This window comes from Felis catus, chromosome F2 (assembly GCF_018350175.1).
Source record: "Felis catus isolate Fca126 chromosome F2, F.catus_Fca126_mat1.0, whole genome shotgun sequence".
NCBI classification, from domain to species: Eukaryota; Metazoa; Chordata; class Mammalia; order Carnivora; family Felidae; genus Felis; species Felis catus.
Genome location: NC_058385.1, coordinates 79,698,649 through 79,723,809, shown reverse-complemented (window position 1 = coordinate 79,723,809; position 25,161 = coordinate 79,698,649). Strand labels below are relative to the sequence as shown.

The window sequence follows — 25,161 nt, the reverse complement described above, 5'->3', positions numbered from 1 at the left end:
TTTGCAATCCCACCAAGGGTCTAAAAGGATTCCCCTTTCTCCACATGCTTGCCAACACCTATTGTTTCTTGTGTTGTTAATTTTGGGCATTCTGACAGGCATGAGATGATATCTTATCATGGTTTTGACTTGTATTTCCCTGATAATGAGTGATGTTGAGCATTTTTTCATGTGCATGTTGGCCGTCTGAATGTCTTCTTTGGGAAAATGACTATTCATGTCTTTTGCCCATTTCTTCACTGGATTGTTTGTTTTTGGGTGTTGAGTTTGATAGATTCTTTATAGATTTTTGGATACTAACCTTTTATCAGATATGTCCTTTATGATTATCTTTTCCCATTCTATAGGCTGCCTTTTAGTTATGTTGGTGGTTTCTGTTGCTATGCAGAAGCTTTTTATCTTGATGAGGTTCCAATAGTTCATGTTTGCTTTGTTTCCCTTGCTTCCGGCAATGGGTCTAGTAAGAAATTGTTCCCACTGAAGTCAAAGAGGTTTTTGCCTGTGTTCTCCTCTAGGATATAACATTCTTCTTTATCTCTGCTTATTTTCTGCTCTTACATGTACCCCGAAGTGTCTGATCCTAATGTAATACTCCAGGGTTGTTGTTTTTTTAAAATGAATGTTTATTTGGTGTATTCTTTTCTATTCATGTACTTTTAGCCTAGCTATATTGTTCTACTTAAAGTGAGTTTATTCTAAATAACATATAGTTCAATCTTTTTGAGTCTGTTCTTACAGTCTCTGTTAATTATAATGTTTAGGTCATTTATATTTAATGTAGTTCTTGATGTATTCGTATTTAGGTTTATCTATATTTTCTTCTAAAGGACTTATTTTTTTAACATTTAGTGACTCAGTCTATTTGAAATTTATTTTTGTTGATGGTGTGAGGTAGGGATATCATTTCTTGGTGTGTCTGCATCACCATGTGTACCAGCACCAGTTAGTGAATCTTCCCACTAATCTACACTGCCACTTCAGTCATATATCTACTTGTCTTATATTCATGGATCTGTTTGGGGCCTGTTTTTTTCCACTGATGTATTGGTATATCACTGCCCCCAGCATCACTGTCCTCATTATTCCAGCTTTATAGCAGTTCTTGATATCTGTTTGGCCAGCTCCCTTCCAAACATCATCCTGACCATTGTTCTGTATGTTACTCGCCCTTTGGTCTTACATATAAATTTTAGAAGCAGTATTTTGAATAGTTTTGACCAAAACTGAAACTCTGTTGGGATTTTGTATTGTGTGTCATTGAATTTCTAGAAATTTATAAAGTGGGGACGTATTTTTAAAAAAGTTAAGTCTTCCCCTCCTTGAACAAAATCCATTTCTGCATTTATTCATTGTCTTCAATACCAATCCATAAAACTTTAAAACCATTCTTCATGAATGTCCTGAAAACATTTTTAAAAAGATTTATTCCTAAGTGCATTGCTATTGTAAATACGCTTTCTTAACACAATGATTTGGTAATCGTTTCTTGTTGGCATATACGAAAGTTACTGATTTGTGTGGGTCTGTGTCCTCACCTACTATTCAACAGCGTTTTGAGTGTGGTTTTCCTCATTTTACAAAATGACTAAACGTTTCATTTTGTAAGCTCACCTCCTCTTTCCCAGCCCTCTCCCATCACAACACTGTAATTTCCATGAAGGTGGAGGTGAATTTTTCTCGTTACTCTCATACAGACTCCCAGTGCCTGAAACAGTGCCTGACACACAGCAGGTACTCAGTGGATGTTTGTATGTGTTAGATGAAGTAACACAGTTCCTAACCCTCAGCAGAGGAAACAGTACATACTAACTCAATTGAGGTGGTTTCACACACACACACGGCTGTCTTTGCCTGGAATGTGTGTCTCCTGTCTACGTGACAGCATCATCCCCTTCCCAGGCAGATGGGCCAGTTCTTCCAGGAAGTATTCCTGGGTTTCCCTATACTTCATAAAGATGGATCCAGAAAAACACAAACAAAAAAAGAAGACAAAACAAAGCAAAGCAAGCTGGGATTAAAAGTAGCTATGTGCTCAAATGGATCATAAAACCTAAGAAAATCATCCAAAGTGATGTGGAAAGATACACAGAGTAAAGGACATTATGGTGGGTACAAAATGCTGCTGCAGTTGAGGAAATTAATTTATGAATGATGGAAAGTAAAGGTCTTCCAGTACATCATGACTCCAACACTCCTGGGGAATAGAAACACCGTGTCAAGAGGCCCCCACACTCAGTGAGTCAGAGGGAACAGAGGACACACGAGCATGACGGACTGGTGTTCATTCCCGTGCGGTTCTCTAACATTCTGTGAGTGAAAACCACATATATCTGAGTCTTTTCTTCCTGCTCTAAAAAATCACTTCAATTTTCCTCCTCTGATAAATGTTTTACGAATTCCCATTCCTGATGAAAGATTTTGCTGTGATTAAAGATTTCATGAAGTTATGACAAAGGCAGAATAGATCTTCATTCTTGAAAGCTCATTTTTCTGTGAGCGGAGTGAAGATGCCTCTTGTATGCAGCTGTCAGAGCTAATGAATATTTTCCAAGTGCCGTACCTCTGGGGAAAACACTCCCACCCAAGGAACCTAGAATCAACCAACGTGAACCTGCTTCTCTGAAGATGTGTGGGGCAATGTCTCACAGAAACAGCAGGAACGAGAAAGGTTTACCTTCCTTCCCTGAGAGTGGGTTTACAAGTGCACATCTTGAAGAGCTGGTATCTCACAGATGCCCCATAGCCTGGTGATGATGATGGCGGTGCACATGTGGGTGTGTGCGTCCCTGGCCAGGTGACTGCACACTTCCCCCCCTCAGATCCCTTCTCTGGAAAGAGCAGACAATGAAGTTTAGAATACTTGACTCCCTCTACCCTGAAAAGCAAAGGATTTTGAGTTGTAAGACTTGGGTGTTGGCCGCCTCATTGGTGTTGGTGGCTGTGCCCTGAGCCTCACTTTCCTTACCTATAAACGGGTCTGGGGAGGACAGCTTCCCAAGGGTGTGGAGGTGAAATGAAGTGCAGGCAGCCCTCACACACGGGATGTTTGCCCTCCCGCCTTCCTGTGATACCAACAAAGCCTTGAGACATAAACTTGAGAACTTTGATGCCCTTTGGAGGGTCATGTTTTTTTTTTAATGCTTATTTACTTTAGAGAGAGAGAGTGTGTGTGCAGGCAAGGGGCAGACACACACACACACACACACACACACACACACACAGAATCCGAAGCAGGCTTCAGGCTCTGAGCTGTCAGCATGGAGCCCGACGCGGGGCTCGAACTCATGAGCTAGGAGATCATGACCTGAGCCGAAGTCGGACCCTTGACCGACTGAGCCCCCAGGTGCTGGAGGGTCATGTTTTGAAGACCTACCAAGCGGAAGAAGACCCCAAGCACAGATCTTCTTCTGAGGCCTTTTTTCCTCCTATGAAAAAGTGCTTGCCTCACTCCAGAACCATTTCTGCCTCTGTTGCTGACATCTGTGTCTGCTCCAGTCGTGGGTACGGCTGTCCCGGTCACATGAGCAAACACTGGCTCCTTGTCGTGTGCCCGCTGTGACACTTGGTATTTAAGACACTGGGCAAGCTTCAGACGAGCTTTCGAGTGTAATCGAAACCTACCAAATGGTGACTGACCCAGACGGCACGCGTGCGGTTGCTGTTTGTGCGTGCAGCTGAGGAGTCTGGCGGGCAGGAGGCGCCGAGGGGCTGCTTTTGCTGCTGCACATGTCCTGGCCTCCCAGAATCCTCCCGGCCCCACTCGCATCCACAGCTTCCACGCCTCCCGGTGGGTGCTGGACTGCTCAGCATCCTGTTCCTGTCGAGGCAGGTGGGGCGTGGGAATGGGGAGGCTGAAGAGGGGACCACCTTCTCTTGTTGGGGGGGCCGGGCCATCTTAGCTGGGAGAGAAGGTCTCCTGTCCTCACTGGCTAACACCGTGGCTCCTGGACTTCTGCTGTGGCGGGGGAACTGGGATTTGAGCGTCGTTACCTCCTGGACTAGAGAGAACAGGGCTGCTGGTGTCAGGAGTGTGGGGGAGAGTAAGGAAGGTGCAGTCTGTGTGAGACTCCCAGTAGGCGCGCACCCCCCCCCACCGCCCCGCGATGTGGTTCTCCACGTGCCAGCGCCCCGCACCTCGCTGGGCCCCGGCGGGAGCCCCGCAGGCCCGGCAACGGGGTCGCGACGTGGACGCGCCGTTCATTGACAGGCACTGTGTGTGCACCAAGCGCTTTGCCAGCCGCTGTCTTACTTCTGCGTCCGGTGTTCGAGGCCTCACACGCACGAGGCTTGGAGAACTCCGGTTACCGTCCCAGGGCCATTTCGTTTGTAAAGGGCGTGCTGCGTTACAGGCGTGTGTCCCCAGGGCCAGGGAGGATCTGATGCCCAAACCTGTTTTGCAGAGTGAGCCTCTGTAACCCTTCATGCCGGGGCACGTGACAGTTTGATCCGTTGCTCCTCTGATATCCTCAAGAAACGGGAGGTCTTTGTGGGGGGAGAAAAGGCCAAGTAGCTCTCCTCTCTGGCTCCCAGAAGATCTTCAACTTTCCCTTGTCTTCCACACAGTACCCGCCAGTGCCACCTGCTCCTAGACATCTTCAACTCCACGGAGCATGAGCTGACTGTCAGCGCCCGCGGCAACGAGGAGCTCATCTTGCACGCCGGCGAGTGTCAGCGGTGAGTGTCCCCGCGCCCTGCCTCTCCCTGCTTCCGTCACCTCCCTCGGCAACACCTTGAGATAACCCTCCCTCCGAGCCCCCAGAGGATAGACAGGCTTGTCTGCCTGTCTCTCCGTGTGAGGTTCAGTGAAAGAACCTGAAGTGGCTTCGAATTGGAGGCAGGTGTCTGGTCCAGGTAAAGCCACGGGGCGTCTGTCGAAGGAAGCAGTGGCACGTGCTTCCGGGAGCCGCATCTCGGGAGACGCTGTGGCGCCTGGGCCTGCCTTGGCTGGCAAATTCTCGAAGCCGTATCTGGGAACAGTTGATGTTGATTGTGGGGCCTGCATCGGTAGTACCGGGAAGTCCCTTGGAAGAATTCCGCAAAAAGGCCAGGCTCGGACCTGCGGGAGGGGTGTGGTGCCACCCACTCCCAGTCCCCAGACGGCAAAGACGGGGCTCCACCCAGCTGTGGACGTGCCCTGGTCCAGCAGGAGCGGAGTTGGAAGTGAACGCTGACCCGAGCAAAGCCAGGGCCCCCAGGGCATGTCCCGAGGCAGGTGGACTTTAGGGGGAAGCTCTTCTGCCTGGGGAGCCCCTTCCCCGGGCCAGCCCCCTGCCCGCGGGGCCTCTGCTCACGTCGGCACCTGTGTCTCCAAGCCCAGCTCGTATGGTATAGACGGAATTATAGCTGGGATGAGATGGAAATGGAATGCAATTTTTATGTTTAATTGCAAAATACTTTCCACAGAAAGAAAATAATTTGGAAACCGGCACACGCATGTCCCAGATTTAAGCGCTCGGTCGTATTGGCCCCAGATCTCTGTCTCTTCCTATCTTTCTTCCTCACTCCTTCACTTCATCATTCTTCCTCTGTCAGTCTTGTCTGTGTCTTCCTCTTTATTTAGGGAAATAAAATGCTTAAAAAAAACCTGACATGTACACAGTCGGTGGGGGAATTATAATTTCAAGCCACACCACTCCACATTCATCAGAGCGTTTAAAGACACGGACAGTGCTGGATGCTGGTGAGGATGTGAAGCAGCCGGAACTCGCCCGCCTCGGTGGGGGGATGAGCTGGTGCGACCACTTTCAGGAGGGTTTGCGGTTTCTTAGAAAACTAAATGTACACCTACCCTGTGCCCAGCAGTTCCAAATCCAGTAATTTATTCAAGAAAAATGTAAATGTTTATTCACAAAAAGACTTACACAAGAATGTTCGTAGCCAAAAGATAGAGCCCAGATGTCCATTACAGGAAAGTGGATAAGCAAAGGGTGGCATTTCTCCTGCAAGTGGGGGAATGCTCAGCAACCAGACCTGACACGTTCCCAATACGCAGCCAGTAGGGTGAATCCCAAGAACACAGCACTGAGTGAGGGGGGTCTCCCCGAGAAGGCAGGCGCCGTGGGGCTCCATTCGCCTGAAATCCCAGAGCGAGCAAACTGGTGCACTGTGGAAAAAGCAGCACATCGGTTGCCTCTGCAGGGGCTGGGCTGGGGGTCGAGCAGGAAGGGGCACAGGTGTTTCCTGGGGGGTCTTGTTGTACAACTTGATTTTTGGGTGTGGGCCACACACGGGTTCGCATTTGTTAAAATTCAGCACCTGTGTGCTTAAGACTGGCGCGTTCCGTTGTAAGTCAACGTCACCTCGAAAGAAAAACTGTACACATGTTGAGCGCTAGCTGAAGATCGGCTGTGGAAGGCTTTGGAGGGCCGCCCGCCGTCGGCAGCATCTCTGGAAGGTCTGAGAAGGACTAATGATGGGTAAAGGGGCTGGTCGTGGAGAGAGGAGCCGGAAAGCACATGGAGTGAACTGTTGACGGTGGACTCTTCCAAGGGCCTTATGGGATGTTCACGCAAATGCTGGAAAAAACTGAGGAGTAGCTCAGCCCTCCTCCCTGGACTGCCATCTTTATTCCTCCCTCCCTCCCTCCTCGGTGGGGAATTGCTGTCTTGGAGGCGATGGAATCATTCATTCCATGTTTTGCTACTTTTATTGTATTTATATCTACAACCAAACATTACTTCCAGAGTTTTTTATGACAAGCGGTTCTATATCGCATATGTCTTTTTAAAAATGCATCTTTTTATAACTTTAAATCAGCATTCCGCTTCGGAGCTAAGTATAAATCTGCCTCTCTCCTTTCAACTGGTATTTATATTTCATCGCACGAATACGCCACTTTGTCTGTGTCCACGCTAATCCACTCTGAGGCTGCTCCAAAGTATTGCTGTTTCATGTGATTATTGCTCATGACGCACACGGATGCAGGGTCAGGCTCTGGGGTCCCCATCGCAGGACAGTTTAGGCTGATAGTTGGAGGCCTGAGGTCCAGTGACTTGGGGCCTTCGTGGCCTGCCTTTGAGAGGAGCCCGGAACACTCCCCCTGGAGGTGTCTGTCCGGTCCCCTGCAGAGGACTTGCCGTGTGGGGATGGCTGTGCGGGGGCTCACATGCTGCACCTGCACACAGGTCGCGGCTGAATGCGCCTGGCGCCCGGTGCAGGGCCGGCTGCTTTGTAGGGCGCCGGCACATCCTGGGGTCTACACCCCCGGCAGCTGCCTGGGCCCAGTGCTGTTCTCCAGATTGTGGAGGACGCTGTCTGCTCTCTGCTCTCTGCCTTGTCTTTGTCTGGATGTTTGGATGCGGTCTGAGGCCCCAGGGGATGTAAATCTGGCCGTCTTCTGACACTGACGGGAAACCTGTTGTTAAAAATTAGAAACTGTTAAGCCCGTTCTCTCCTGGATCGTTCTCATGGATGGAAGGCTGAATGATGTTAGCAGTCCCATTCGCAGATAATCACAAATTAGTCTTGGGCTTCAGGCTTGCTCGTTATCGAGCCTTGTGCTTAAATTCTCATTTCTCAATGCTCCTAGCTCACACGTTCTCTATTCATTCATAAAATATTCACCCAATAAGCATTGGTGCTTCGAGAACCTGCTCTGTGGTACCTGCCTCGGGCTCCGGGAGTGCGGGGATAAACAGGGGCCCCTCCCAGCGGGAGCAGGTGCGAGGTGCAGGCGATGAGCGTCCCCTGCAGCCAGCCAGGTGCCTCTACCTTCCCTGCCCAACGGGGCATCTTGCTGGTCCGGGTGCGAGTGGTGAGCCACTGGTCTGGGAGGTCCTGTTTGGCTCTGGTCCCACTGTCCCCACTAACCAGTGTTGAGTGCCAGGGAGCTCGGTGTTTGTGGGGCGCAGGGAGGTGCTTCCTTTCTGCTTTCTGTGCCTCCCTGGCCTTCCCCGGACCACATCAGACACACCCTCTACCCCTGTGGCGGGCATCGCAGCTCTTGGGTTCTCAGAGCAGTTCTGGTGGAGGGAGCCGGTACGGTGGAGCCTCACAGCACCTGGCAGACTTGGCTGGGACGCCGTCCCTGTGTATCCAGGCCGTGTCCTCAGGGTCCCGTCTCTTCCCGGAGTCCTGAGCTCAGCCAGTGTCCTGCCTCTTCCCTTCCCCCATGAGGAACCATCCCCACCGTACCTCATGCTTTGCCCAGGGCTGAAGAAGGAGGCTTCTCTGCGGTCAAGCTCCCCCCACGTGGGGTTGGGCTCTGCCCGCAGGTGAGGGCGCAGTGGTTCTTGGACTCCACGTTAATCCCTCTGCCTGTAGGTGATGTTCCCACGGCCACCCCGGAGGTGGGCGGATGGACAGCGCATTGTGCTAGAGATGGCCTAGTCTTAAATGGCCAGGGTGCTGGGTTAGTGTGGCGTTGTTACTGCCCTGCCCAGAGCCCAGGCATCCCTGGGTCAACAGGCATTTGACTTTCTCTTAAGGGTGGCCTGTCCTCCAGGAGGGGGACCCCTCCACTAGATTGAGGTGCTTGCCTCTGCTCCCCGCCAGTAGAAGAGGAGACCTCATTCTACCCAGTACCGGAAGCGTATGTCCTCAGGAGCACGAAGGAGCAACGTGCTTCCAGGTGGAAGAAACAGTGGAAGGCACAGTTGCCGGGCCTGTGTGTTGGGGGTTAGGCACTCGTGTCCTCAAGGTCACTCGACGGAGGCGTTGTCTGCATTTGATAGATAAGTGAAGAGTCCGGTGTTCACAATCACTCGGTGGGCCTCTCATTATCTGGCTCACGGCTGTCCTTGCAATGGTGACCGAAGGTTGAGAGAGGTTCTGTTCCTCTCCCCTTGTGCTCTGTGTGTGACCAGCCCTGTGAGGTCCCCTATCAAGTGTAAAGGCCGGCAGAAGGCCGGGAAGATGGAGAAGCTGCTCGGATTTTGGCTTCCAAGGTGTTAATGAATTCATTTCACAGATACTCCCAGAGTGTTGGGCTGGCGGCGGGCCTGGCCAGCAGGTGAGACGGTGAGAGAAGGTGGCATCGCCCTGCCCTCTGTTTTGGTGTGGAATCGAGGCATACCATCAGGCAGTCGGCATGCACAGTGAGGGGAGGTGAAAGCATGCAGTCAGAAATCTGGCCCAGACAGGATGAGGGGCGGCTGGGAAGGCTTCCTGGAGGAAGGGGTGCTGATGTGGAGCAGAACAGCGGAGTAGGAGTGAGCTTGGGCTGCCGTACAAGTGCAGGCACGGCGTGCTCTCGGGAGTACTGTGAGAGAGCTCTTGATGGATGAAACGCTCGTGTGCTTAGCTTAGAAACACCACTTTGTGACCATGTGTCTTAGAGATATCTTCCCAATCTTTCAGCTTAAAATAGAGCATTTCAGCAAATGGGTGTAGAAAGTACCACCTCCCTTTCCTGAACTCTCCTTTGGAGGGTCCTCTGGAAATCAGTGACTCCTCGCTCACCTTATGAGTGTCTGGGGCATGGCCGGTGAGTGTCTGGGGCATATCAGTCCTGTAATCAGGGACCGTGAGTTAAGTTCACTTTTGCCAAACGTGAATCGTGACACTTGGCCCGTAGGGATTGCATTTCCTGGGGCTCCCCGCCATCAGTGGTCACCTTCACAACCTTGTCCCCCTGCCTTAGCTGGGTGCCCGCAGCAACACCATATTTAGCCGAGGGCTGTGTACCACAGACACCCCTTTTGTCAGGCCGCGGTGTCTCCATACCTCACAGCAGCTCCAGTGAGAGCGCTACGCACGTTTGCTTCTGCACAAGAGAGGCCACGCCTGGCCAATGTGGGCGGAAGTCAGGTGCCCCCGGAGCCAAGCCCGCCTGTTGGCCACGGTGCCTCTCTGCGGGGGCCGTCTGCAGTTCCCGGGGCCGTGTCCCCGGAGTTGGGCGTCCCTCCTGTCTGATTGCAGATGACAACTAGAAACAGTAGAAAGCTTTCACTGTGAAACAGCATAAACTTTCTTAAGAAAATACGATGCTGCCAGCAGCAAATTTACTGGAGAATTGACATGGTAATTAATGTGTTTTTTTGCTTAATTGTCAAACCATTAAAATTAAATTTCATGACCACCCTCACTTACGTACGCATCTTTTTAGAACTCTGGTAATAGGGTGTTCCGTGCCTCAGGCTGTCCCACGCTGTCCCCTGCCCCACGCGGAGGCCCCGCCTGTTAGCAGCATGTCCAGATGGGGCCTCCCTGGGAGGACCCATTGCTGGCTGGCGGTGAGCGGTCTGCCCTGTCACGGGCATGCTAGAGTGGCCTTCCTGCCACAGGGCAGGAGGGGCTCCCAGAGCACGCTGCGCCCCGGTGCTCCGAAGCCTCGCCTGGACGCTGTTCCGGTGGCAGAGAGGGCCAGGTGGCCCCCCCCCCCCGAACCCCACATCTCCTGCTAATCTGTGAGCAGTCTCCAGCTGCGGCCCAGGGCTGCGTCTGCCCTGCGGGCCGTCTCTGGTTCAGCTCTTCTCCTGCCTCTTGAGGGGTCTCAGACAAGCCTCTTCCCTCCCCTGGGTTTTCATTCTTCCTTGGTCACAGGAGAGAAGACCTTGGCCACGGGAATGAATGAGTGGACGTAGGGGTGACAGCAAGTGCTGCTGTGCCAGCGCCTACGTGAGTCAGTCACACCGCTGCTCGCCTTCCGGGGTCTCCTCCCGCCTTGCCGTCCTCCTCACTGTCACCGTCCCTTCTTAGCAGACGAGAAGTCCAGCTGAGAGGGGTGACCAGCAAGGGGCCCTTCCTCCCCAGTTCTTTCGGTTGTGATCTCATGAAAGTCTTCATAGGCGCTTAGAGGCAGGGAAGGTGCTGGCAGCGTGAGGCCCCCCAGCACATGCATCCCCCCATCCCCAGACACCCACACCACCCTCTGGAGCACATGCGTCCCCTCATCCCTAGAGAGCCACAGCACCCCCCAGGGGCACATGGGTCCCCCCCATCCCCAGGCACCTACACCCCACCCTGGGCACCTGTGCCCCCCCACCCCCAACACCCACACTCTCCCACCATGCACATGTGTCCCCCTCCACCCCCAGACACCCATACCACCCATCCCCCCGGGACACTTGCATTCCCCCCATCCCCAGGCACCCACATCCCCCACCCTGGGCACCTGTAGCCACTGAGCGCCTGCCCCTGGAAGCGGGTGACCGTGAGCTCTGCGTGGTCCTACCTGCTGTCGTGTAGCAGGTTCCTGTGTACCCCAGCCTAGAACAGCCCAAGCCCAAACACTGGGTGCACCGCTCAACTGCCTGTAACCTTATTTTTCCTCTTCACTTTCTTCAGATGCTCTGAGGACCTTACTTTGTGAGTCCCGCAGGGCACACCTCGTTGTGTGGGCCCGAGCTCGTGCTGGGGGCTCCTCGCTCATGTTTGTAACTGCTGCTTGCCTCCTGGCCAGGGCAGCATACCCTGCCCCTTGCGGTGGACGAGCCTGTGCCCTTGACCTGGGCGGTCTCTCCTGACACATTCTGAGTGGAGGGCTTTGGGGATTTGCTTGAAAACTGGAGAGAATCTGGGAAAGTCCATTAGAAACAGCTTCAGAAAGCATCTTGATGTGTTCTCATCTTTCAGCTGACTTATGGGGAAACTGAGGCTCAAGTCTATCCAGCAGGCCCTGGGTAGAGTGATGTTAGAACCCAGGGTGTTAAATTCCCCGTCCAGGGAGGCTTCCGCCACCCGGCTCTGTCTCAGGTTGCTCAGGAGGAGCCCCTGACAATTAATGGGCAGCGAGGAGAAATGCCGGAGTCTAGCCTGGAGCAGGTGGGCTACAGAGTTGGCACCTTGGAAGACACAGCCTTCTGCTGACTCAGGTGATGGGCGAGGTGCTTTTGGCGAGAGAAGAAAAAGATGACTGGTCGGTTCCGTGCGCCACGCGGCTTTCTCTTCCTGAAAAGTCTCAGATGCGGGGCCTCCGCTGGGCTTTGTGCCGCGTTGTTCCTGACGGGGGTCTTCCCTCCGGTGCGGGACGCGGCCCCTCCTCACGCACGGCCCGCCCGTGGCTGCGGGGGGTCTTGTGCGCCAAGGCTGAGCGGCCACTGGCCTGGGGCCGCCCCGAGCCTGCGTCCAGGCTTAGCCGCTGGCTCCCTCCGCTGTCTTGGGCAAGTGGTGTGGCCCTTGGTGAATTCTGAGTGCTTTTCTTTCTTCTGTTCCTTTATTTTGCTTTTATTTAGATTCCAGGTAGTTACCGTGCAGGATAATACTAGTTCCAGGTGCACCACGTAGCGATCCATGTGGTGATTCTGTGTAACACCCGGGGCTCATCACAGCAAGTACCCTGCCCATGCCCACTGCCATTCTTACCTGCCCCCCCCACCCCTGCAACCTCCCCTGGTCACCATCCATTTGTCCTCTGGAGGTAAGAATCTATTTCTCGGTTTGCCTCCCAGAGTCTCTTTTTTTCCCCTTGCTCCTTTGTTCTGTTCCCCATATGAGTGAAATCATAGGGGATTTGTCCTTGGCTTGTTTTACTTAGCATAATATTCTCTGGCTCCATCCACATCATCGCAAATGGCTAGATTTCATTCTTGATGGTTGGGAAACATTCTAGCCTGTGTGTGTGTGTGTGTGTGTGTGTGTGTGTGTACACGCACCACATCTTCATCCATTCACCAGTCGACGGGCATTTGGACTCCTTCCATAATTTGTTGCCGAGAGCGCCACTATGCACATCAGGGTGTGTGTACCTCTCTGAATCAGTATTTTTGTATCCTTTGGGTAAATACCTAATAGTGCAATTGCTGGGTTGTAAGGTGGTAGTTTGTTTTCTCTTGAAACTTTTTGAGGAACCTCCAGCCTGTTGTCCAGAGTGGCTGTGCCGGTTCTCATTCCCATCTGCTGTGCACAGGGCTCCCCTTTCTCTGCATCATAGCGAGCATCTGTTGTGTCCCGTGTCGTTAATTCTAGCCGTTCTGACGTGTGTCCGGTGGTATCTCATTGTACTTCTGATTTGTGTTTCCCTAATGATGAGTGATATCGAGCATCTTTTCATGTGTCCGTTGACCGTTTGTATGTTGTTTTTGGAAACGCATCTATTCACGTCTTCTCATTTTTTAATCGGATTATTTGTTTCTTGGGTGTCGAGTTTTAGAAATTCTTTATATATTTTGGACACTAACCCTTTATCGGGTATGCCATTCGCAAATGTCTCCTCCCATTCTGCAGGCTGCCTTTTAGTTTTGTGGGTTGTTTCCTTTGCTGTGCAGAAGCTTTGTATTTTGGCGGGGTCCCGGTAGTTCATTTTTGCTTTCATTTTTCCTCACCTCTGGAGACATATATAGAAAACCGTTGCTTCGGCCGATGTCAAAGAAATTACTACCTGTGTTCCCTTCGAGGATTTTTATGGTCTGAGGTCCCAGCGCTTTTCTTTAAAATGGGAACAGTAATGCCTGTCAGAGGTGGTTACAAATGCCAGCGTTAAGCCGTGTTGAGTACACGGCGTCACCCGCGACCTACAGTGGGCGCTCCACAGGTGGCACGTGGTTATTTTTCAGTACTCCCATGTCACGCCTTGAAAACGGTTCCCACCGGTACAGCCACCATGGCTGGTGGGTGAAGGGCATGCATTTGAGGTCTTGTGTTTCCTTTTGGGGGAGATGACTATACCAGAGTGTTGCTTAGGTGATTAGTTGTTATTTGGAACCTCATTTCCCTGGCTTGTCGATGGTGTCTGATGTTGAGGCAGAGAAAGTTCTCGTCATCAGGAGTCAGAAGCCACAGAGAGGATTTGATGTAAGGAATTGTTACCGAGGCGTGAGGTTGGTAACTAGGTAACTGTGAGCGTAGAACGGACCAGTGAGGCGTCCGGTGTCGCCGCTGCAGGGAGCTTCACCGTCCCTGGTACTGGTGGCCAAGGCAGGGGACTGGGATTATTAGTTAGAAGCCGGCCACTGCGGGCGTGGGGCCGACACACGGCACTCTGAGGATGCCTGGAGTCTGGGGTCTCAGAGGGAGGTGCCACGTTGTGGGACTGTACCTGTTAGAACCAAGGGCAGAAGGACAACCCTCAGGAGGCCACAGGAAGCCCTAGAGGGAGCACGTGCCTCCTTCCCCTATGCCCTGCTTCCTCCTTCCACACCCTGGGCGGCTGGGAGAGCAGAGATGTGGCTTGCAGAGGGGGCACCTGCAGGATGTAGCGTCACGCCCTGCTTTGCACCCCCGGTCTCCCTGCTAGAAACGTCCTGCTCTTCTGCATGCCCACGGGGTCTCGGTGGTCTCTCTTATTCTCACTCCTGCCAGACTAGAAGGCCCCGAGCTTTGCTGTGTACTGTAATGACAGGGACCTTTCTAATAAAGTGATGCCTGTCTTCCCCCCCTCCTAATCCCGTGTTCTGACCTGATTGGTTGGGTGCTGCTAGGACACCAGGATTTGTGACTCTCCCCTGTGGCAAGTGCCGGAACCGCCGGGGCCACGTGAGGAATTGTTTGAGAGCCGTGTTTGTGTCGTGGTTGTTGTCGGATGTCTCCCCTCCTTGGGCCAGCGTCCAGCACGTAGTAGGTGCTCGGGTGCTGTTTGGTGGTGAGTGGGGTAACAGTGGGCTGGCTGCAGTGTCATTCACAGTGTCCTCTCCTCTCGGGAGTCTGAGGTCTTCATTCTCTCTGTTGCTCCAGGGATCTGGCCTCAGATACTGAGGTCAGAGCTTCAGGGACCAGCGTTGCTTTGAGTTGGTTGAGTCATAACTGGGGCCGTGGCATGTGACGGCATAGTCGGTACCTTGTGTAAGTTGTCCCTGGCCCAGGGGGGTCTAAAATTCCACCCACACTGTGGTCTGGAATGCTGTTAGGGCCGGTGTTAGCGTAGGGGAGAGAGTGCCTTCCTCTAATTGGCCTGCACAGGGGGAGTGGCGTTTGCAGCGTGCCCGCCCGGAGGGGGACACGCTTTTCTTATGTACCGAAGGGCATCCTGGGTGTGTCCTCCTAAGGCGTGATTCTTCTCCTTACCTCCATCTTGTGTACCTATTCCTGTGGGGGAAACTGGCAAGAAGATACCACATTTTATCCCCTATAGGATAAAGTGGTCCTCTAAGTTTGGGGCTCACCCTCGCATCAGAGCTGTGCCGTGGATAATCTACAAGTGGTTAGAGACCGCGTCCCTTTAACATACTTCAGTAAGGTCTCTGTCGAGGATTTGTTGGAGGGTTGTGGGCGTGGGGGTTGGGTGGTGGTGGGATGTATAGGCACCAGTCCATAAATCTATAATGGACACCTTTGGCCTTCATTCCTGTTTCCATTTGTTTCAGACTCGCTGTTGTCAGAAGAGCTGAGGGCGAGACTTGGCTGTGTCGCACAGAGCACTGTGCAGACTGACCACCCACCCTGGCATCGGGCTCGGGGCAGGGGATGTGAGTGCCGGGCCCATCCCCTGGCCAGCTGGGGGCGGGGTGGGGTGGGGTGGCTGTGGACAGTGTCTCCCTGAAGATCTTCCCGGGAGCCTGGGGCCAAGAAGGAGCCGGTCAGACCAGGGCAGATGGGAGACGGGGCTGCTAGGCCAGGAGAACACGCTGGGTCCAGCAGGCGGGAGGGGACTGTTCCGGGTTGGGGCTGCACGGGCAGAGAGGAGAGGCCAGGGGGAGGCCAGAGAGGCAGCAGGACCTGTGAGCCACAGCCGGGTCTTGTTCTGGAGGGGAAGGGACGGTCACAAGAGCGTTTTAGGTGGGACAGTGTCAGACTGGCCTCTAGGGAGTGTCTGGAATGGGGTGACAGCTGGAGAGAGCCCGGGTCCTGGTCTAGGTAGTGGGTGCGACTGGGGTGCCTTCTGTGCTGCGAGGAGAGGCTGGGCCCCAGACCCCTCGGGAGGGAGGGAGAGTTGGCAGGGCTTGGGGGTGGGTGTGAGAAGGAAGGAAGTATCTCGTTCGGACAGCTGGGTGGATGGTGTTGCTGTTCATTCCCCCAGGGAGTGCAGGGTCGGAGCGGGCTGGGGGAGGGCTCGGTGGGCTGCACAGGCTGTGGCCACAGGCTGGCTTCCTGCCAAGCAGAAATGCCGCTCTGACCTTGGGCAAGGAGAACCGGACGGGGGGCCAAAGGTCCGTCTCTCCCACTGCCAAGTCCTCGGTCTCTGACCTGGGGCTTGCCGTTCGGGCCTTGTGAAGCCTCCAGCCCCGCAGACCGGGACCTCTTCAGGTCCCGTGAGACAACAGAAGCCAGGGCTGAGGTACCCTGTGGGGCCCTTGGAAAATTTGGCCATTGTTACTCTGTTCCCTGCTGGGAGAAAGGGAACAGGTCTTCCTGGGAGAGAGTGGGAGGGCCGAGCAATCCCTTGTTTCCCGGGAAGGGCATTCTGGAGCCGCACAGGGGACCTCAGGCTGCTGGGCCCTGGCTGTCCCGGCCCTGCTGGGGCTTGCTCACCGCGAAAGCTCAGAGAGCAGGGCTCTGGGCGTCTGCTGTTTCTGTTGGGGCCTGGCTGGCGCTGTGTTTCCTCAGGTTGGACCTCACACAGCTTTGCAGCCCAGGAATGCAGCGCAAACCCCACTCCGGGCTGGAGGAGAAGTGGAAGGGGCTGGAGGAGTTTTACCCGGGCCTGCCTGCCGGGCATGGGGTGCACCCGGCAGGCTGGTCCCCCAGGCGGGCACGTCCTGGATCGGCAGCCCCGAAACCAGTCCAGCGACTTTGCTCTTGGGTGGGGGGATCTTGTCAAAGGCGTGCTGTGCGTGTGTGCATGTGACTTAGCACGTGAATTCCGGCCCAGGAGAATGGCTGTGTCCTTCCGCGGACTGTGGCTTACACAACGTTTTTCACATCGTGAGGGAGGTACTGCAGTTGAAAACCGACTGGGAGCTTGGACGACAAGGCCCAGTGCTCGCCTGCGGGAGTGCTTGGCGGCAAAACCCGGGTGAGATGGGGTGGACGAAATGGAGCCTTTAATTTGCGTCAGTTCAGAAAGTCTCTGCGAACTTACATCAAGTCTGAAGACCTGTTAGCCACTGGCCCCTGCCCAAGATGGAAGGGAAGCCAGCATGGTCTCCAGGGCGCGATCCATAATGCCTGCCGCCCTTGGCAGAGGGAACGTTCCAGGGCTTTCCGCACTGACCATTTGCTGACACGCTCTCCCCTACGTGGTCACGTTGGAGAGCCGTGCCTGTTAGCAGACTTCCAGTCCTCTCAGGTCGCCTCTGTCACCCTTTTGTCAGATGATCCCCACTTGCCAGCCGAGGAAACTGAGGCTCGGTGAGATCATGTGACTCACCCCACGTGACGCAGCACGTGTGCGTCCAAGCCAGGGTCTGAGCCGGGCTTGTGTACACGATGCCGGGAACTCCCCCCGCCGATTCGTTTTGACCGAGTCGGGAGCCACGCCGTGTGCCCGGCACGGGGACTCAGGCAGCACAGAGCCTCCTGCTGGGTCGGGGGGAAGGCCGGCAACCGGGCAGTCAGCGCGTCACGGGAGCGGCTACAAGACAGGCAGGAGGGACACCGTGTTGGGTGTCATTCCTGGAGCCTGGGTGGAGTTTCCATGTGGGAACAGGCCTCTCCCCATTCGTGGCCGTCTTGCCAGCTGCCTTCCGGAATCTCCCAGGGATGCCTGTAGGACATATGTGTTATACACGCACGACGTAGGATCTGTGAGGGACCTGAGTTTATACGTACCTGCACACGCATGAAACCACGAACGTTATTCTTAATGCCTGTGAGTTACTGTCACAGCTCGTGGCCTTTGTCTGAAGCGTGCTTGTGGCTGATAACCTCCGCACTTCAGAAACGGCGGGAAGGCGGGAGCTCTGGAGCCTGGAGACCCGGGTCACAGTCGTCCCGCCTTTTGCACATTGCATGATCCTGGCTGGAGAGCTCGCCCTTGCCTCCGTGCTGCCATCTACAAAGCAGGGACGGTGACCACGCCCGCCGGGCAAGGTGGGTCTGAGCAGTGCACCACCAGCAATCCGGTCCCAGCATAGAGCCTGGGCAGGATTTGGGGACCTCTCCCTAAATGGGAGTCTACTTCTTTTCTCTTGAGACCCTCAGAGTGCCGTTCTGTCTCAGCAGCACGGAGGAGAAGAGGCCAAGGCCCCGTAGGACGAGACCGAGGGAGTGGGCAGCGGCTACTTTCCTGAACGTGTGACTCAGTTGGCGGACGGCGTGCCCGAGGCCTGCTTCGCCTGTGGCCGCGTCCTCCCATCTGACCTCAGGGTCGTCGTGGACACTCCTGAGACTCCACACTGGGGACACGGTGGGCTTCCCATGCCGGGAAAGAGCCTAAGACTCCTGAGAGGGGGCCAGGGGACACCTAGATAACAAGCCGGCCCTGAGAGGTGGGGAGGTCGTAAGGCCCCAGGGCGAAGGCTGCGGGTTTCTTAGGAGAAACAGAGCACCTGCCCATGTCCCTGTACCGCCCTCACCTGCAGGGAGACCGGCTTTGTACTGGAAAAGAGTCTCACCTCTTATGTTGCTTATTCCGTGGGTTTGGGCAAATGACCTGCATCCGCCATGATGAAATCCTTTGCACTCTGCCTGTTCCTCCTTCCGTGCTCCCAACCCTCATAAACACTAATCCTTTTGCTGCCTCCTTAGTTTTGCCTTTTCCAGAACATCCTGTAGTTGGAATCGTTCAGATCGGCCCCTTTGAGTTAGCGATGCGTGTTTAGGGTTCCTTCGTGGCGCGGTAGTTCATTTCCGTGAGGCGCTGGGTGATAACCCGTTGTCTGGATGGACCACAGCTTACCCGTGCACCGCCTGAAAGACATCTTGGTTGTGTCCAGATTCAGGCAATTATGAATAAAGCTGCTGTAAACATCCACGTGCGGGTTTTCGTGTGGACAGAGGTTTCCAGCTCCTTTATGTAAATAGCAAGGTGTGTGGTGTCTAGATCACATGGTCAAAGTATGTTCAGTTTTATAAGAATCGCTGTACATTTTTATTTTTTTTTTATTTTTTTTTTCAACATTTATTTATTTTTGGGACAGAGAGAGACAGAGCATGAACGGGGGAGGGGCAGAGAGAGAGGGAGACACAGAATCGGAAACAGGCTCCAGGCTCTGAGCCATCAGCCCAGAGCCCGACGCGGGGCTCAAACTCACAGACCGCGAGATCGTGACCTGGCTGAAGTCGGACGCTCAACCGACTGTGCCACCCAGGCGCCCCAGAATCGCTGTACATTTTTAAAAGCCGGAAACAATGTGTGCGTTCCTGCCCTTCTCTTCTCCTCATACTGTTCCAGTTAAGGAAACGAAAAAGAAGGACGTCGCGTTGGAGCGTCACAACGTAGAGCGTCACGGGGGCTGGGGCCTGGATGGCGCCGGTGGTCCTTTCTTGGGGATGCCGTGTACCGCCCAATCTGTCTAACCACCTCTTTGTCCTTTAAGACTGTGTCCACCCGCCCTCCGCCTCTCACGTGATGCCGGTGTCTCTTCCATGTCCCTGCCCTGGGAGCCACCTTGGGCAGGGCTCACGTGTTTGTCACATCTCTGTGTTGGCGCCCAGCCCGTTGGGAACAGAATGACATCCCCATGTGCCTCCCGGCAGTGGAGGCTCAGGTCCTGTGCAGTTGCAGAAGGCCCGGAATTGTCGTGACTTAGCATGACAAACCATGGCTTCCTGCTCAGGCCCCCTGTGTGCATGACAGGCAGGCTGCAGCTCAGCTCGTGGGGCTGTCATTCAGGACCCACGTTCTGTCTAAGACGCGCTGGTTTTGTGGCAGAGGGAGAAGGGGAGGGGACAGGCCACATGACAGCTCGGGAGCATGCTGCTTACATGTGGCCTGTCATTTCCACGTGTTCTGTGTCCAGCAGGTCACAGCCAGCCTGAAGTCAGGAGGCGGGGGTGGACGGCCCCGTAGGGAGGGACACTGGGAGGCGGGGGCGGATGGCCCCGTAGGGAAGGGCACCAGGACGTGGGGGTGGACGGCCCCGTGGGGAGGGACACCAGGAGGTGGGGGTGGATGGCCCCGTAGGGAGGGACACTGGATGTGTGGACACAGCCATGATCTCTGTCTGCCTCACACACTTGCATAGCCTGGCGTGTCTTGGGTTCACCTTCGCCCTCTTCGGAGGATGCTTGCTTTTTCCTTGGGTGAACACGTTGGTTACAGTTGGCTCTACATTCTTTCCCTCCTTCCTGTGTATACCCAGAGGGCTCTCCTGGGGCCACGGTCCTGAGGAGGGCACACAGAACTGCCCGTTTGGCCCGGCATGATGTGCGTGTGCTTGGTGTGGAAATGGGCCCCTTGTTGCATTAACTGGGGTTTACTGAGCACCCGTCAGACTCCCCCGACCCTGCTGCTTGAAGAAACAGGCCTGCTCTCTGTTCTCGGGCTTGGCTGTAGCAGACCCAGAAAGGCACCACGAGGCACGGACACCCGGCACGTGCCCGGTGTTGTGCGGCTGGTTCGGTAGACTTCCTTGATGTCTCAGCGATCCGAGGAAGGCCTATGCCCGCCTGGTAGAGGGAGAACCGGATGGGCTCCTTGCCCCCTGGGGGAGGGGCGGGGAGGGCCGCACCCTTACCTTTCCTGCTTGTGTATGCCCATTTTTCTGGAAGATGTTTCTTCTTCTCAACAATTGATGCATCCCGAGGACCTCTCCCCCTGAGCCCCCCTCGGTGAGAACACAGGGTGTTGTGCTGGGAGAGGCCGTCCCGGAGGCCGCACCGCCCTCCCAGATGCCCGTCTGCCTTGCTTCCTTCTGCGCTGCTTACTGGCGATTAGGTTAAAGGAAATTCTGTTATTTCCAATTAATCATCCCTCGTGAACCTGCTCTGTATTCAGCACACAGCAGACTCCCTGCTTAACATGGAGCTTCCTCTCTCCCCTCTGGGATTCTTCTCTATTTTTAAAAAGTAATTGCATTATTTGTATTTGCTCCTTGTGTTTGGGGATGTTTCTAGAACAAGGAAGTTGAGGTTATGGTTGATGAATGATAATGGACACCTTGATGGGAAAATCTTAGTTAGCCCGTGCCAGCCGGGGGCTCCCAGAGGCCGGGAGGCAAAGCTTCTGTGCGTTGGGGGTCTTTGTCCTTGGCAAGTGTTTCTATTAAAAATTCACAGAGGCAGCATTTTCTGCTTCAACAGGACTTCAGGCAGGGCCCCCTTGGCACCCCACGTTCTGCAGCTCCGTGCACGAGGCTTGTGCTCCCCGACCCAGTAGGGCTTGTGCAGACCCCACTCTGTTCGGGGGACGTGGTGTCTATTCTGGAGAAAAGGGTTGTCCTGTGGGGAGCAGCTGTGACCTCTGAGCACAAAGGGCACGTTTCAGGATACACAAGAGTATGTAAATCCTTGTTCTCCATTCCCAGCCCTTTCTAAGTGTCTGCACGTGTGAGGAGTCCAGGGTCTGAGAGGAGCAAGCTCCACACCGTAGCTACAGGTGGTGTAGAGGGAGGTGGGCAGCACCTCCCCCGGGGCGCACCTGCTCTAGGGGATGAACACGGACAAGCCGACAGTTGCCACCAGCCGGGCAGGCTCAGGACACACAGTGAGGAGAGCCCTTGGCCTGCCCTGCCATCACTGGCCAGCATAGGGTGAAGGTTCTACCTGTGCTCAGTCCCACGGAGGGAGGCACTTGTTCGGATGGTGTTATGGGCGGCCTCCCCCTGCTCTCTCACTGAATGACCTTCTCCAGTGAGCATATTAATAACATGGTGGTGGGGAGTGTCATCATAGTTCCTTAGTAGAAATGTTTAATACTTTAGGGAAATTAAAGATCTAGCTTCTATCAAACATTATGTAACTTAAGGCACTCAGCAAATGTGGGGAAATTCAGTCTTGCCATGTTTGATTTTCCGCTTTAACCTCAATGTTTTCTTAACTGTTCTTAGTATCATTTTGGAGGTGCAGTTCCGAACATCTCTAATGATTGCTCTGAAAAATACCTAACCCCATGAGACTTTGGAATCTGCAAGTTTCAAGGGTCTTTGAGATCCCCAAAGCCCAGACCCCCCAGTACTGATGTGGATCCTCAGACCCAGAGAAGGTAGAGTCTCTTTCCCAAGATTTTGTGGCCGATTAGCGAAAGAGCCCAGACTAGACTTGGTTTGGTTTTCTGATTCGTAAACACGGCAATAGTTTTATCCTCCCAAAGGCGGTGGATTCTCGGTTTGGACCAGGGATCTCTGAGATGGGGTGTACTGTCCGAGTCACACAAGGGCTGGTTTCTCCCTTCTCTCAGCCTGGACTCTCTGCTCGTTCTCCCAGCCCCAGGCCAGGCATCCTGTCTGCCAGAGGCCTTCCCTGACCTCCTGAGACACTACTTTCCTCTCTGTCTCACGGCCCCTGGTACCTGCCCCTGTGGTTAAGGCTGCACTCTGACATTACCGTGTGTCCGCAGGTGCCTTTCCCCAAATGGGGGCATCGGGAGCAGGGTCTCTGCCTTATTTTTTCTCTATCCCCAGGGCCCAGTGCAGTCATAAGTGGTTAAAAAGTATGGTTGTACAATAGCCAAATTCTGGAAAGAGCCTAAATGTCCATCAACTGATGAGTGGATAAAGAAATTGTGGTTTACATACACAACGGAATACTACTTGGCAATGAGAAAGAATGAAATCTGGCCTTTTGCAGCAATGTGGATGGAACTGGAGAGTGTGATGCTAAGTGAAATAAGTCATACGGAGAAAGACAGATACCATATGTTTTCACTCTTATGTGGATCCTGAGAAACTTGGCAGAAGACCATGGGGGAGGGGAAGGGGGAAAAAAAAAGTTATACAGAGAGGGAAGGAGGCAAACCATGAGAGACTCTTAAAAACTGAGAACAAACTGAGGGTTGATGGGGGGTGGGAGGGACGGAAGGGTGGGTGATGGGCATTGAGGAGGGCACCTGTTGGGATGAGCCCTGGGTGTTGTATGGAAACCAATTTGGCCATAAACTTCATATTAAAAAAAAAGAAAAAAAAAAGGTATGGTTGTAGAATAATGCCCTCCCCTCTCAGGGTATCTACATCTTAATCCCCAGAACCTGTGTGTTTCCTTACAAGGCAGATGTGATTAAGTGAAGCTCCCCTGAGCTAGGGAGATGATCCTGGTGCTTTAGTCTGCGCGGGCTGTTGTAACAGGACGGGTGGCCTTTAAACAATAGGAACTTATTTTTCACAGTTCGGGGAGGCTGGGAGTCCAGGATCGGGTGCCATCATGGTCCAGTTCGAGTGAGGCCCTCTTCCAGCTCGCAAACGGCTGCCTTTTCAGCGCATCCTCGCGTGGTGGGAAGAGGGGAGCCGCTCTCTGGCCTCCTCTTAGGAGGGCGCTGATCCCATTCATGAGGACCTCTCCCTTGTGACCGCCTCACCTCGCAGAGGTTGGATCGGGGTCCCTGCTTTGGCGGTTTGGAGGGACACAGACATGCGGTGCGTTGCCCCTGGGGTATCCAGATGGGCCTGCTGCTGTCCCAAGGATCCTTCCCAGGGAAACGGGGGTGATCGGGTGTGAGTCCGAGAAGATGTGACAATGGAAGCAGAGAGGTTCGAGGCAGTCTCCAGAAGATGCTAGAAGAGGCCAGAACCTCGCTTCTCCTCTCAGCCTCCCGACGAAACGCAGCCCTGCTGACCCGTTTTAAGACCTCTGACCTGCATAATTGTAACGTGACAGTTTGTGTTAAGTTTGTGTGGTAACTTGTCACAACAGCACAGGGACCTAGAGGAACAGTGGGGTGTGTGTGTGCAGTGTGGGGGAAGCACCCAGAGACGCGTCCTGTGAGGTCAGCATGCCGTCAGTCACATTGTTAGGTCGGCCTCATTTCGACGTGCCCCCCTTCCCCTCCTCACAGCGGTTCTGGGGCGGCCTGGAGAAGAGGGGACAGGGTGCACAGCACTTGGCCAACCTTGCAGGGGTACAGAGAACAGGAGCTCCCCCCACTGTAGCACGCAGTCCTGGGTTCTGAGCCTTGGGGGCCTTCGGACTTGTGCTTTCTTAGGCCAGAAGCCTTAATGTTGAGACTTGAGGCGCTAACCGTGTTCCGCTGCTCCCCGGTTCTGTGTTTGGTCCAGAATGTCCCTCTGACAGATTTGTTAAACGGTTAACTTGATCAAATCTGGGGTGAGCGTTTGCACATGCATGGAGCGTGCACTCCAGGCTCGTCTTACGGAGAGTCCAGAGCTCGGTGATGTGATGGCGGGCAGTCGGCTTCTGCTTCTCGTTCAGCTGGCCCCGAGCCGTGCTCTTTGCCTGGAAGGCTGTCTTTGACCTTCACAGTAGCCCTCAGGATGGTGGCCGCTGTGATGACCTCAGCTTATGGACGGGGGGATAAAATTTGCCTGCTGAAGTGAGGCTCTCTGCCCCCGATCAAGTGGCTGCCGTCCGCTCTGACCCAGGTCTGCCAGTGTCAAAGGCAGAGTCCTTTCTAGTCCCCACTTTCCTGGATACCCACTGTAATCACGTACGGGGACTGTTCTCAGCCTGCACGTTATGTACTCGGAAGAGGTAGGTTTTTGTATACTTGTGGGCAAAATACATAGAATAGATTATAATGTTATTTCTTCTGCACTTGGGAGGATCTCTTGGTCGGCCTTGGAGACCACTGTGCCAAACTATGGCTAGCGATCACATTGTTAGGTATCTCGAAATCTCAAACTGCTGTATTTGCTCCTCCTAATAAGGTAGATTTTGTTCCAGGTTTCACAGATGGCCGCTGAGGTTTAGAGAATTAGCCATTTCCCCCTTTTTGTTATTTTACTCGTTCCTGTAAAAGGATTTACTGAGGGCCTCCCACGGGCCTACAAGATTCCATTTTCAGTTCTGTGGATGTAACTGTAAGCACGAGATGAGTCTCTGCTTCCGTGGGGCTTATGTTCCAGTGGGGCACTCACCCCGGGCAGTGTCTGGCGATGCGAAGTGCTTGGAAGGAATCCGTGGCAGGAGGGGTGGTGAGGAAGGAGAGCAGGACAGAGCCTCGCAGGTTCAAGGGCTTGGGAAATACCCTGGGTTTACTCGGAACCAGGAAGGCACTGGAGTGTTATGAGCAGAAGGACAGACGTCATCTGACTGACGTTATTAGGGGATCAGCCGGTAGGACCAGAAATGGGGTTCACACCACCGTCTCTGTGGCTCTGAGGCCTAGGCCCTGTCCTTCCGTCTGGGCTGCCCACATGCTTCTGACGTCCTTGAACTGCTAAGACGGGGCTCATGAGGTGGGCTTTGAGGGCATCGGCCAGAGTCACCTGTCCCCCATTTTCCCCGTGTCCCCAAGTGGGCGTGGCACCCTGTGTGCACAGCTCTGCAGCACCTGCAGAGGAATGGGCCTCTGGGCCTGTGGGTCCCTCTGCCTTCCACTTTTGCATGTTCCGCCATGAAACGTTGAGGTTTTCG

General features: G+C 54.0%; 1 protein-coding gene across 7 annotated transcripts in view; it reads left to right on the top strand.

Annotated features, from left to right (window-relative positions):
- The window catches only part of TRAPPC9 (trafficking protein particle complex subunit 9), a 568,648-nt gene that overhangs the window by 373,955 nt on the left and 169,532 nt on the right, over positions 1-25,161 (top strand). For 5 of the 7 annotated variants that reach the window (XM_023248408.2, XM_045049847.1, XM_045049848.1 and 2 more), the window contains one exon: positions 4,564-4,674. The exons of 1 other annotated variant lie outside the window; for it this stretch is intronic. In XM_023248408.2, the coding sequence (XP_023104176.1) occupies positions 4,564-4,674 (111 nt within the window). Of the gene's footprint in view, positions 1-4,563; positions 4,675-15,179; positions 15,282-25,161 lie in introns of all 7 variants that reach the window. One more of the 7 variants, XM_045049850.1, reaches the window with a different exon arrangement.